General features: G+C 46.4%; 1 protein-coding gene across 1 annotated transcript; it reads right to left on the reverse strand.

Annotated features, from left to right (window-relative positions):
* Nucleotides 1–13,048: 13,048 nt before the first annotated feature.
* LOC102449900 (olfactory receptor 52K2-like) lies at nucleotides 13,049–13,990 on the reverse strand. The gene has a single exon (XM_006114198.4). The coding sequence runs from the start codon at nucleotides 13,988–13,990 to the stop codon at nucleotides 13,049–13,051; it is 942 nt and encodes a 313-aa protein (XP_006114260.3).
* Nucleotides 13,991–14,621: the final 631 nt, after the last annotated feature.

Genomic DNA, 14,621 nt, shown 5'->3' on the forward strand with positions numbered 1-14,621 from the left:
TCAGGAGGATCTTTGCTATGAACTGATGCACTGAACAAAGGTCTCCCAATCCATCCCAGCTGCTCCAGAAACTTCCCTTCTACATGCCTTCAACAATTTTAACTCAAAAAACGAGGAGTACAGGATCTGTCGAAAAATCACCGCACTGTAGGCAGAACCGCGGCTAAACTGCGGTTTCAGTTTCGAAATGACGCTTGCTCGAAATAGCATCATGATGGGATTATGCAAATGAAGTGCGGGATATTTAAATCCCCACTTCATTTGCACTTTCAAAGTGCCTAATCTACATCCCTCTGCCGACAGAGGGGTGTAGTTTAGACGTAGCCTCCAGGGTTTCTTGTAGCATAAATTTTAGTAAGATTATAGATTATCAGGGAATGGGGCAGTTTCCAGTGGGGTTCTGCAGGGATCAGTGCTTGGCCGGGTGCTGTTCAATATTTTCCTCAATAAGACTGGCCGAGTGGTGCAATGAGGAGGCCAGGGCAGGCACAGTGGTTGCCCTGGAGCATTTGATGAGCTGAGCCCAGGCAAGCAAAATGCTTTAATACAAGCATTCAAAATTATCCACTCCGAAGAGGGAATGCAGGACAAACCACAGACCAGACCAGTCTATTATGGAACGCAGGCACCCTGAATGGGATTTTGAGGTCACTGTGGTGACCCAACTCCTCGTGTGATGCAGAGGCAGAATGGGCCAATGGGATCCTTGTCAGCAAAGCCAGGAGAGTGGGGAATTAAAAGTGGGATAGGTTTAGCATTGGCCGACCTTTGGGACTCCACTTCAAAATGGACGTTGAGAAACTGGAGAGGCTGCAGACAAGAGCCACCAAAATGACTGGATCCTGGAGTAAAATCTGGACACGAAGATACTGAAAGAGCTGCATTTATTTATCTTAAATACTAAAAATGGGCTCTTCACGCAAGCAGCAAAAGGCAGAACAAACCCAGTGGGTGGAAGGTAAAACCTGACAAACTCGTGTTGGAAATTTGGGCCATTTCTTTAGCACTGGACATGGTTAACCATTGAAATACACAGCAAAGGGAAGTGGCAGCTTCTCCAATTCCACATGTCTCCAACTCCAGACTGGATATGCTGGAGGGCCTGTCCACATTTAAAATGCAGCAGCTGCCAAAATTCTTTACTGTGGACCCTGTTTACATTCAAAGCAGGGTGCTGAGCTCAACTGAAGAATTTGCTGATCTCATAGGCTACGTCTAGACGGGCATGATTTTCCGCAAAGGCTTTTAACAGAAAAGTTTTCTGTTAAAAGCATTTGTGGAAAAGAGCATCTAGATTGGCACAGACGCTTTTCCGCAAAACCACTTTTTGCGGAAAAGTGTCCATGCCAATCTAGACACACTTTTGCACAAAAAAGCCCCGATCGCCATTTTCGCCATCGGGGCTTTTTTGCGCAAAACAAATCTAAGCTGTCTACACTGGCCCTTTTGCACAACAGTTTTGTGCAAAAGGGACTTTTGCTCGAACAGGAGCAGCATAGTATTTCCGCAAGAAGCACTGATTTCTTACATGAGATCGTCAGTGCTCTTGCGGAAATTCAAGCGGCCAGTGTAGACAGCTGGCAAGTTTTTCCAGAAAAGCGGCTGATTTTCCAGAAAAACTGGCCAGTCTAGACACAGCCATACTGTTTACCCTGCGCTTAGGCTGACAGAGCTGCATCTCTGGAGTGTGGATTTTTTTCTTTTATTGCTGTTTCTAACAAGGCAAACACAGCCTATTTTGGAGGTGTAGCATGCCAGCCATGATAGGCGTGAGGACCACTCTCCTCAGCTCTGGCCAGCCCAATGCTGGGGACTGGGTCCAGTGTTGGTCACCTCTGCACAGAAGGTCTGTGGGGTGATGGTAAAGCTGCTGAGGCCAGTGACAAAGTGTTCAAAGGCTGGAATGCCACATACATGGGACAGCTGAGCCAGGTGGCTCAGTTTGAAAAGCAGAGATTAAGGCAGGATGTAGGGGGCTTCAAATACTTCAAAAGCTGACCCGAAAGAGGTAGGGAAATGTTGTTTTCTCTGGCCACAGAGGCCAGGAAAGGAGTCTAACAGAGCAGATTAAAATGCAATTTCTGAGAGAACTTCCTAGCTGGAAGAATAAGAGGACGATGGAACAGAAGGTTGTGGACACTCCTTCACTCAAAGTTTTCCAAAAGAGGCAGGACATCTGGCTGCCTTGTGAAAGTTTCAGCCAAACACATTGGCTACGTCTACACCGGCATGATTTTCTGAAAACGCTTTTAATGGAAACGTTTTCTGTTAAAAGCATTTTCGGAAAAGTGCGTCTAGATTGCAGGACGCTTTTCTGGAAAAGCACTTTTTGTGGAAAAGCGTCCGTGGCCAATCTAGATGCGCTTTTCCACAAAAAAGCCCCGATTGCCATTTTCGTGATCGGGGCTTTTTTACGGAAAACACTACTGTGCTGTCTACACTGGCCCTTTTGCGCAAAAGTCTTTCGGAAAAAGACTTTTGCCCAAACGGGAGCAGCATAGTATTTCCGGAAAATCACTGATGATCTTACATGAGATCGTCAGTGCTTTTCCGGAAATTCAAGCGGCCAGTATAGACAGCTGGCAAGTTTTTCCGGAAAAGCGGCTGATTTTCCGGAAAAACTTGCCAGTCTAGACACAGCCATCCCGTATCTTGGCAGGAGTCAGACAAGCAGTCTGTTTCCTTCCTTCTGATCTCATGGTTCTCTATTTCATAGAATCGTAGAATACTGGGACCTTTCTACAGTGTAAAGTCCTGGAATGAATCGGGCATGAGTGCATGGACTCGTTCCAGGGGCAGCAGGGTGAGATGTCATGCCCTGGATTATACAGCAGGTCCAAGTGGGCGACCTGGCATCACAGAGACTTGGTGGGTCTATGACGTTGATAATACAGGTGAATAGAATATTGAAAGAGTGGGTGCAGCTGGCTCACAAACGACAGGCAGGGGGAAAGGGAAGAGGTGTGGCCTTATATATGAATAGAAATACACACTTGGTCTGAACTTAAGATGGAAACAGGAGACCAGCTTATTGAAAGACTCTGGCTAAGAATAAAAAGGGATAAAACAAAAAGTAAGAATGAACTCAAAGGAAAGATCTACACAGACCACCCGACCTGGAAGAAGAGGAGGAGACTTTCTTCAACCAACTCACAAAACCATCCAAAGCATAGGACAGGGTGCTCATGGGAGACTGGAACTATCCAGACACACATTGGGAAAATAACACAGATGGGAATAGGTTTTCCAACAAGTTTTGGAAAGTTAGAAGGGGATCGGAGACACTGGCTGTTATTTTAGAAATATCATGGGAGAAGGGAGAGATTTCAGAAGACTCAAAAAGGGAAATATTGCACCTGTCTATCTAAAAAAAAGTGAAAGTTGGCAGACGACACCAAGCGGGGAGGGGTTCAAATGCTTGGGAGGATAGGGCTATAACTTTCAAAGATCTGGACAAACTAGAGAACGAGTCTGAGGAAAATAGGAAGAAATTCACTAAGAATGAATTGGAAGTAATCCCCTCAGGAAGAAACCCCATAGTCAGGAGAATTGCAGAAAGGGATGTTGGATTTACAATGGCCCACAAGCAAAATATGGGTGAACATTGTTATGCTGTTGCGAAAAAAAACCCCACTCATAATTTTGGGATGCATTAGCAGGAATGGTGCAAATGAGACACAAGAAGTCATATTTCCTCTGCTCTGCTCTGTGTTGATTCAGCCTCAGTTGAGGTATTACCTCCAGTTCTAGGCACCACATTTCAGAAAAGACGTGAACACACTGGAGAGAATCCAGAGCAGATCAACAAAAATGTTTAAAGATCTAGAAAACATGACCCATGAGGGACAAATGAGAGAACTGGGTTTGTTCAGTCTGGAAAAAGGTAATCTAAGAGGGGAGAGGAGAACAGTTTGTTGTTATATGGAGGAGGGTGAAAATTATTCTCTGAGGATAGAAAAATAATCGAGTTTAAATTAGGTTAGGGTAAAAATCATTCCCCTTAATCCCAGAAGATAGAAAAATAAGCAACGGGCTTAAATAGCAGCAAGGGAGGTCAAGGTTGGACATTAGGAAAAACGTCTTAACTGTCCGGACAGGGAAGTATTGGAGTAAACAGCCTCGGGAGGTGGTGGAATTTCCATCATGGGAGCATTTAAAGAACAGGTTGGACAAACACCATTAGGGATGCTCTACATGGTTCTTTGTCCTCCCTGCGTTGACTTCTTGACCTCTCAGGGGCTCTTCATTCTGCGTAACAGTCCATACTCCCATAGGCCTGGCGAATCTACCAGTAAATGAAGCAGAAAGGTCTTTATATTTACTGTACCACAAAATAGGAATAAGGGGAAAATCTGAGGCCTGAGCAAACTGGGCCAGGGCCTTGGAATTCCACCTTGTATGTTACATCTGCTAATCCTCTCTCCCGGAAGGACGCCCTGTACCACAGCCATGCAGCCAGCCTCAGGGCGGGGGGGCACCAACTGGGGCAGGCAGGGTGCACAGAAAAGAGGGACATTTTGTGCAGACTCACCCCTGTGGCAGGGCCTCCGGGATGTTAATAGCTAATGCAGAGCAGGAAGGACCCCGCATTTCCTGCCTAGGCCGTCGTGCCCCCGTAGCACTGGGTTTGTGGAGAGGGGTGCCCCTCAGCAATGGATGGATACCTGGGAATGCGGAGACCGAAGTGTCTTCTCTGGGAATCCCCTTCAGGCAGCCGCGTCCCGCATCTCTCAGTCCATCACCAGCAGCAGCCTATGCTGAGAGCTGACACAGGCGCGGGCACTGCTTATCACTGAGATGTTTGCAGTCCCAGGGGGCTTTGCTCAGACCCTGGGGGGGGGGGGGGTTGTAAAGAGGCAGGAGACCCGCCTGTCTGGGCTTCTGGGCTCCTTACCCAGCTGTAGGAGTAAACAGCAATTAAGGGGCCTCCCCCAGGCAGAGGAGAAGTCCTGGGCTCTGGGCTGGGTCAGGGAGGAATTGGCTGCTCGGTGCGTTTGTGAGTATTTCAGAACTATGCTGATTAGGGAAGGACAGGCACCAGGGAGAATGAGGCTTCTTGCTGGGGTCTGGCCCCGTGTGAACGCCCAGGGGTGCTGGACAGACTGGAGACTGACAGATCTGGAGCCAGAAGACTGACAGGAGACACAACACTTTCCGCAGGCCCATGGGGCTGTCACTACAGGATTAGGGATCAAGGATCCTCATCCAGAACTATCATCATACAGGGCAGTAACTTCCCTACAGGCAGGCCAGGGAGCGGATTGGTGTTGGCGCTGGGTTTGTTCTCTGCCTCTCAGTCCATTCCCTCCCCGTGTCTCCCAGGGGGAACTGGAATCGGATGTTCTAGGCTGTGTCAGACTTTCCAGCCCTGCCCTGGCTGGAGGGCACTTGGATACCCTAAGGTGGACTCTGCCTGCCCCTCTGGCTAATCGGGGGTATTTCTCTGGTTCGGAGCCCCTGGTGAAGTGAGCGCGGGAATGAGATTGAACAAATTCTCCTCTCTGAAAGGAACAGGGGCCCTGTATCTCCACCTGTATTCCAATTACTAACCGTCTGTAGCTGGTGAGAGTGTTTGATCCTCAACGGCAGCCAAAGGCAGAGAAGCGGCTGGGTGGAGCCAGACCCTGACATGGTTGGACTATTGTGTTTATTACTTATGAGCAGTATTTGGATTGTGGGAGCCTCCGGAGCCTCCTTTTGAGTTGAGGGCCTCTTGTGCTGGGCCCTTTGAAAAGAGAAGTAGAAACAGCCCCTGTCCCAAAGAGCTTACAGATCCCTTTAAGGACAGACATGGGGATAAGCAAGGAGGTGGGGGAATAACACACTGTGAATGGCCTGCTGGCTGGGTGTGAGGCAGCTGCAATGCACAGCCCTGGCCTGGCTGTCAGAAGTGTCTTTGGGTGACTCGATTGCGGCTAGTGGGAGCAGGCAATTGAGCTGTGGCTGGCCCGGCACACAGCTGGGAACACATGGCTTTCAAGAGTGTGCATAGTTGTTTGCCCTTTCTCCACTGACTGGAATAGATCATCCATCAGGGCCTCTAAGACAAGGGAAATATTTAGGAGCTGACAGAAGAGACACTATGCAATACAGAAAGTTGATAAGGGAAGCAAAAGGCATCAGCGACAAATCCATTGCTAGCAGGGATTAGGAAAATGAGGAGACAATTTTAAGATTATTAAAAACAGGAAATCCACAGAGTGCTAATGCTCTTTTTTTCTAGATGGTAACGCTCTTCATAATGATGCAGGTAATGAAAAATGTTTAATACGACTTTCTGTACTGTATGTTTAGAGCTGCACGATGAAGCACTCAGCCCATATGATTGTCTTTCCAGTCGACTGATAACCCTGGTGGATGGTAAACAGCAGCTTCTAGGAATCAATATGATAAAATCTGCATTTCCAGGTTTCTCACATTCAAAGAAGGTTAAAAGAACGGCGATGAATGGGAAGGCTAATACCCTTTTCTGAACATTCTAGCCATTCATTAAACTAAAGTCTTTTCATAGTGGTTAACTGTTGAATCCCAACACTAATTATCTTGCCTGTGATGGTTAAAAACATAATCAGTGATACTCAAAATTGCAAGAAAGCAAGAAATGAGTTGGAAGGAAACCAGGAAAGCCGATGGAAACAGAGTGTGAGCTTTCAAATTGAAAACACCCTTCCTGTTCCACTCTTGTGTGACCAGAAGAACGCCTGGGAGACTTAAATTAAACCAGGACTCAATGTTTCCAGCTACATCCATGCCTAGGGAAGAACTAAACCTTGGAATAACAGATATGTGAGTAGATCAGCGAATGTTTAGTCAGATGCAATCAGGCTATTTCCTTATCATAGAATGATCGAATACTAGGACTGGAAGGAACCTCGAGAGTCATCGAGTCCAATCCCCTGTCCTCATGGCAGGACCCAGCACTGTCTAGATCATCCCTGATAGACATTTATCTAACCTGCTCTTAAATATCTCCAGAGATGGGGATTCCACAACCTCCCTGGGCAATTTATTCCAGTGTTTGACCACCCTGACAGTTAAGAACTTGTTCCTAGTGTCCAACCTAAACCTCCCTTGCTGCAGTTTAAGCCCATTGCTTCTTGTTCTATCCTCAGAGGCCAAGATGACCAAGTTTTCTCCCTCCTCCATATGACACCCTTTTAGATACCTGAAAACTGCTATTATGTCCCCCCTCAATCTTCTCTTTCTAAACTAAACAAACCCAATTCCTTCAGCCTTCCCTCATAGGTCATGTTCTCTAGACCTTTCATCATTCTCGTTGCTCTTATTTAAGGGATTGTTTGATTTCTCTGTCTCCCCTTACACTGTAAGGGTATGTCTACACTACAAAGTTAATTCGAACTAATAGCCGTTAGTTCGAATTAACTTTGATAGGCGCTACACAGGCAAACCGCTAGTTCGAACTTAATTCGAACTAGCGGAGCGCTTAATTCGAACTAGGTAAACCTCATTCCACGAGGACTAAGCCTAGTTCGAATTAAGTAGTTCGAATTAAGGGCTGTATAGCCACTTAATTCAAACTAGCTGGAGGCTAGCCCTCCCCAGCTTTCCCTGGTGGCCACTCTGGGCACCACCAGGGAAACTCTTCGGCCCCCCTCCCAGCCCTGGAGCCCTTAAAGGGCCACGGGCTGGCTACGGTGCCTGTGCCAGGTACAAGCCTGCCAGCACCCAGCCAGCAGACCCTGCACCTGGCACGGCACGAACCAGCCACCCGCTGCCACCCAGCCCTCCGCCTCTTCCCAGGACCAGGCTGCCGGCTGCCAGGAGCCTGCCCATAGCCGGAAGAGGCGGGTGCCCGCCTGGTCTAATGCGGACATCGTGGACCTCATCCACGACCTCCGCACTAGGCATAGGAAAGTGGCCATCTAGGGCAGGATAGCTGCCAGCCTGGCCACCCAGGAGCAGGTTTGCATGAAAATCAGGGTGGTCCAGTGAGACCCCCGACCCTGAGCCCTGAGCTTAGAACATAAGAATATAAGAATGGCCGTACTGGGTCAGACCAAAGGTCCATCTAGCCCTTTAGCCTGTCTGCCGACAGCGGCCAACACTAGGTACTCTGGAGGGGATGGACCAAAGACAATGACCAAGCCTTTTGTCTCGTGCCAGCCATCTCCAGCCTTCCACAAACAAAGGCCAGGGACACCATTTCTACCCCCTGGCTAATACCACTCCATGGACCCAACCTCCATGACTTTATCTCACTTCTCTTTAAACTCTGATATAGTTCTAGCCTTCACAGCCTCCTGCGGCAAGGAGTTCCACAGGTTGACTATTTGCTTTGTGAAGAAGAACTTTCTGTTATTAGTTTGAAGCCTGCTACCCATTCATTTCCTTTGGTGTCCTCTAGTCCTTCTATTATGGGAACTAATGAAGAACTTTTCTTTATGCACCCTCTCCACACCACTCATGCTTTTATAGACCTCTATCATATCCCCCATCAGTCTCCTCTTTTCTAAGCTGAAAAGTCCCAGTCTCTTTAGCCTCTCTTCATATGGAACCTGTTCCAAACCCCTGATCATTTTACTTGCCCTCCCCTCTCCCACCCCCTCTCTTCTCCTCTCCCACCTCCTTTTCCCAGTCTCCCCAAGTTTTGTTCAATAAAGAGAGTTTCTACTTTTGAACACACGAGTCCTTTATTTTGTACATCAGGAAGGGGGGCTAGGGAGGGGTTAGTGGAAGGTGGTGAGGGAGGAATGGGGTACGAGCCCCTACTGGGGAGGACTGGGGTGGGTCTGCGGCTCCTCGGGGTGGAAGCTCTCCTGCAGCCCCCCGATTGACCCACCCCTGGATGGCAGCCTGTGGCAAGTGCAGCCGGGCTAATGGCCGAGTGGTGTGATGTTCCGCGTGTGGGCACTCAGGGCACTCCAAGCCAGGACTGCTTTGCAAGCAGGGAACCCCTGAGAACTGTCTGTCCGGGGTGGGGGTCGGGTCCCTTTAAGCACAGACCTCAGCTAGCCTGAGACTGCAGCTCCACGCTCTAAGTCCTAATCTGATGCCCTGCCGGCACTGCTTCCGGCCAGCCTTAACCTCACTTCAGGGTCCACACAGTGTGGACATGCTAGTTCGAATTAGCAAAATGGTAATTCAAACTAGTTTTTAGTTCTAGATGTACTAGTTCGAATTAGCTTAGTTCGAATTAACTAATTCGAATTAAGTTAGTTCGAATTAGTGCTGTCGTGTAGACATACCCCAACGTACCAAACAGAAGCAATTCTCTTTGTTTGAATCTTACTTTGTTCAGTCGCTCTGTAACACCTAGCAATCAAGTAATGTTTCACCCAGCATGGTTGTTTCAAAAAAAAATAAAAATCACGTTTTTAAGACACTGATCTGTTTCCTGTGTCCCAGAATGCAGGAGGTTCTCTGTGTGCCTAAGTCTGCAAGACCAGCTATTAAGAAAAAATAGAGTTTTTTTCAAGCCCTCTCCAGAGGAAGGATTAAAGATACAAGCTAAGTTCACTCTCCAGGCTGCATCCCCCAGGACCCAGAACAGGCTGGCAAGATGAAATTATTGTCAATGTATTCAGTTGCATTGGAATGATGGGAGCTCGCGGTTTGGTTCATGAGCCAACTGGAGAACCAACCCAAATGGCATCATAGGGTACGTCTAGACTACAGGCTTCTGTCGACAAAGAGCGTCTAGACTACATTGAGTTCTGTCGACAAAGCAAGCTGCTTTGTCGACATGGTAGTGTAGACGCAAAGGACAGTTTACATGAAATAACACCTTCTGTCGACAGAAACTCTGTCGACAGAATGCGTTATGCCTCATAAAATGACGTTTACCAGCGTCGACAAAACTGCTGAGTTCTGTCGACGTTATGTCGACAGAACTCAGCGGTAGTGTAGACGCAGGTATAGTTTTGTCGACAAAAGTCCACTTTTGTCGACAAAACTCTGTAGTCTAGACACACCCATGGTGAGCTGATATAGGCCAAATGACATAGGAAAAGGCCACCTTTTTCTGGGTGCCTGGTATCAATATAAGCAAAATGCAGGACAATGTAGCACTTTAAAGACTAACAAGATGGTTTATTAGATGATGAGTTTTCGTGGGCCAGACCCACTTCCTCAGATCAAACAGTGAAAGAAAATAGTCACAACCATATATACCAAAGGATACAATTAAAAAAAATGAACACATATGAAAAGGACAAATCACATTTCAGAACAGGAGGGGGATGCAGAGGGTGGGGGGGAGGAAGGAAGGTAAGTGTCTGTGAATTGACGATATTAGAGGTGGGGAGAGTGGGATGTTTGTGAGTTAATGGTATTAGAGGTGATAATTGGGAAAGCTATCTTGGTAATGTGTAAGATAGTTCAAGTGTTTGTTCAATCCTCTTTGGAGAGTGTCGAATTTTAACATGAATGACAGTTCAGAGGATTCCCTTTCAAGTGCAGATGTAAAAGGTCTTTGTAGCAGAATGCAGGTGGTTAAGTCATTGAGAGAGTGTCCTTTCTGGTTAAAATGGCAAGAAACTGTTTTTTCCAAAACACACCACACAATCCATCGTCTATAGCCAAGCCCTTCGATACAACCGCATCTGCTCTAATCCCACTGACAGAGACCAGAAGCTTCAGGATCTCTACCAAGCATTTATAAACCTCAACTACCCACCCAAAGAAATAAAAAAGCAAATTGAAAGAGCCAAACAAATACCTAGAAACCATCTACTACAAGACAGACCCAAGAAAACCAACAATAGAACACCACTTGTCATCACCTACAACCCCCAACTTAAACCTGTCCAACACATTATCAATAAACTACAGCCTATACTGGAACAGGATACCATACTCAAAGAGGCTCTGGGAGACAGACCCATAGTCTCCTATAGACAACCACCTAACCTCAAGATGATTCTTACCAACCACCACAGGACATACCACACTAATACCAACCCTGGTACCTTCCCTTGCAACAAACCCCGTTGCCAGCTTTGTCCACATATTTATTCTGCTGATACCATTCTTGGACCTAACCAAGTGAATTATAAGATCAAGAACACAGATTCCTGCGCATCCAGAAATATAATTTATGCTATCATGTGCCGAAAGTGTCCGTCTGCTATGTACATTGGACAAACATCTCAGACACTTCGCCAAAGGATTAATGCCCACAAAACAGATATCAGACAAGATCACAAAGAAAAAACAGTTTCTTGCCATTTTAACCAGAAAGGACACTCTCTCAATGATCTAATCACCTGCATTCTGCTACAAAGACCTTTTACATCTGCACTTGAAAGGGAATCCTCTGAACTGTCATTCATGTTAAAATTCGACCCTCTCCAAAGAGGATTGAACAAACACTTGAACTATCTTACACATTACCAAGATAGCTTTCCCAATTATCACCTCTAATACCATTAACACACAAACATCCCACTCTGCCCACCTCTAATATCGTCAATTCACAGACACTTACCTTCCTTCCTCCCCCCCACCCTCTGCATCCCCCTCCTGTTCTGAAATGTGATTTGTCCTTTTCATATGTGTTCATTTTTTTTAATTGTATCCTTTGGTATATATGGTTGTGACTATTTTCTTCCACTATTTGATCTGAGGAAGTGGGTCTGGCCCACGAAAGCTCATCATCTAATAAACCATCTTGTTAGTCTTTAAAGTGCTACATTGTCCTGCATTTTCTTCAGCTACCCCAGACTAACACGGCTACATTTCTATCACTGGTATCAATATAGAAATTAATGGCTTAAGGAAGGAGAAAGATTCTTTAACAATTTTTTTGGAAAGTTGCAGCTATCTAAAACTTTGATCTCAATGATTTCTTAAAAAATCCTATGTTACTAATTAATACATGGCGTATTATGAACAGTAAGGCCAGATTTTTGCAATCTGATACAGTTCTGCCTCATAAAATTCAGTAGTAACAAGTAGAAGGTCTGATATTAGCTGTTGGATGAAACATTATTACCAAGCTCCTTGAAACGTGGCTCTGTCTATAACCCCTAAAGCCATCTGTGAATTTGCTCTGTGGCTTCTACTCTTGAGTTGGTGATACACACAAGATTAAAGTTAATAACAGAACATTTATCTGTTTGTATATGTCTCTGTTTCACTTGTTCTTGTATAGCATGGATCCTAAACATTCCCCAGAGAAATTGTATTAGCCTGCTTGAATCCCTTTGACTCACCTTTCCAGTGTCAGTAAATATTGTACCAGTTTTACAAAGACAGCATGACTATTTCTAGTTGACTCATAGATTTGTTTATCATCTTAAAACTGTACTACATGTGGATCAGATGCATTTTGGTTTGTTTTCTAAGTTGAGTTGTTAGAAAGGATGAGGATATGTGTACTCCCAGGGTAGCATTATTTTCTTTTCATTTGATTTCATATTAAATAAACATCGTAAGCAGTGCTCCTTGTTCACTATTCTTTGTTTTAATATATTTACTTCCACACTCATGGACTGTTTAAAATAAATTTGTAGGGTGGGTTTGTTTTTACTTGTGGTGCTCATCTACACGCTACCTCAATATTCATGCTCCAAATAAGAAATTTCAAGGCATCCAAAAGAAATTTCATACCACCTAAGGATGAAAAATGTTAGTGGAAACACTGCTACCATCTCAGCCTCAGAGCAGAGGGGGCCCAGCTGCAGCCGGATAGAGGTGGAGAAGATCCAGTGAGTGATGGCAGGCAGAGGTTATTAAAAACAGGGACAACGCTTAGAGGATGGTGGAGACAGAACCTGGCACACAGCAGACTAGGTGAAGTAGAGGCAGAGGGGTGTTTGGGGAAAGAGGTGGGACAGGACACAGCCCCTGGGGAAACAGGCAGAGAAGAGACAGGGTCTTGGGTTCCAGCTGTCAGCAATTCAACAGGTGGCAGCCCTATGACTCTACAATTTGTCAACCTGACGCAGCACAGCAAGGTCTGGAAAGGATGTAATATCGGTTAGACACCAAAATAAATGATTAAAGGAACGAAGCCCAGCACCAGGGCAACAGCCAGAGCTGCACAAAACTTGGTGTGACAGCCAGAGCCCCAGGAGAAAACTTTACACTATTTATGAGTAAACAGCCCGAGCAGCCGGCCCCGTATTTGTTTGGTCTTCACCCCGTAGATGATGGGGTTTAGCATGGTAGGCAGCAGGAAGTGCATGTTGCCAAGGAGAACATGGACATGTTGGGGAAAATTCAGTGTGAAACGAGACATGATGTTGGAGACGGCACTTGGGATGTAAAAGATTATAATGGCGCAGAGATGTGTGCCACAGGTTAAAAACGTTTTCAGTCGGGCGTCCTTTGTAGGGAGGATGAAGATGGCCCTGAGGATCTGCACGTAGGAGAGTAAAATGAAAATCCCATCCAGACCCATCACACAGAACACCACAAAGAGGCCGTAGTAACTATTAACACGGCTGTCGGTGCAGGCCAGCTTCACCACGGCCATTTGTACACAATAAGGCTGAGGGATGATGTTGGTTCTGCAATATGGCCATTGCCTCAGTAGGAAGGGGTAGGGCAATACGAATATGCCTTTGCTCAGCAGCACGGCCAGGCCAATCTTGGCCACCACTGAGTTTGTCAGAATGGTGGAATGTCTGAGGGGATGGCAGATGGCCACATAGCGATCATAAGCCATGGCTGCCAATATCCCAGACTCCATCAGTGCAAAGCAGTGAATGAAATACACCTGGGTGAGGCAGGCACTGAAATCGATCTCCCTGGAATTGAACCAGAAGATGCTCAGCATTTTGGGCAGAATGGACGTAGACAAGACCAGGTCGCTAGCACCCAGCATGCAGAGGAAATAGTACATGGGCTCATGGAGGCTCGGCTCTTTCTTCACAATGAACAGGATGGTGAAGTTGCCCAAGATGGCTATGGTGTAGATGACAGAGTAGGGGATGGAGATCCAGACGTGGACCATCTCCAGGCCAGGAATGCCCAGCAGGATGAAGGTGGAGGGGTTGGTGAAGTCGGTTGAGTTGAAATAGGACATGGAGTAAGGTAGAGGAATATGTCATGGATGAGAACGTGTTCCACTTGGTGGCAGAACGGTGTCTCTTACATCTACTGTACGTTCCCCTGATTTCCTTTATATGTCCTGGCTCTTGAGTGATGGTCGCAGTTCCAACAGCTGGATGGAGAGACAATGTTAACAAGAGACACAATGTGGCTGTTTTCATGGCTGCAGCTAGTTGCCTGCTCTTCAAACACACACACACACACACAGAAAAGACATTTCCACTGTTCAGAGAAATGAACCACGAGTCTTTGGCCCCACTAAGAGCCGTTCTATATTTGACGTGTCAATAGTGGGGAAACCTCATTTTGTGGGATAGCTTAATGTGCGCTCAAGGGGAGGAGTGTGGATCCTGGTTATCCCTCATTGCTACCCAGTAAGGACCCCCAGAGCAGAGACTCTGTGCTCTTTGGAGTTCCCCATTCTCCTGCCTGCTCTACATAAGAGAATGTGGATAGAATCTGTGAGAAGACCTATGTAAGGGGAACCTCTCAAATAGGACACCCCTCAGGGATAGATCTAGTGATCACTGATGGCTGCTCCATGGAAATCCTTGCCCAAAGCACAGACAGTGTTCTGGTCCCCATGTGATGGCATGACCTGGAAT

This window comes from Pelodiscus sinensis, chromosome 1, assembly GCF_052426305.1.
Source record: "Pelodiscus sinensis isolate ZL-2025 chromosome 1, ASM5242630v1, whole genome shotgun sequence".
Classification (NCBI taxonomy): domain Eukaryota; kingdom Metazoa; phylum Chordata; order Testudines; family Trionychidae; genus Pelodiscus; species Pelodiscus sinensis.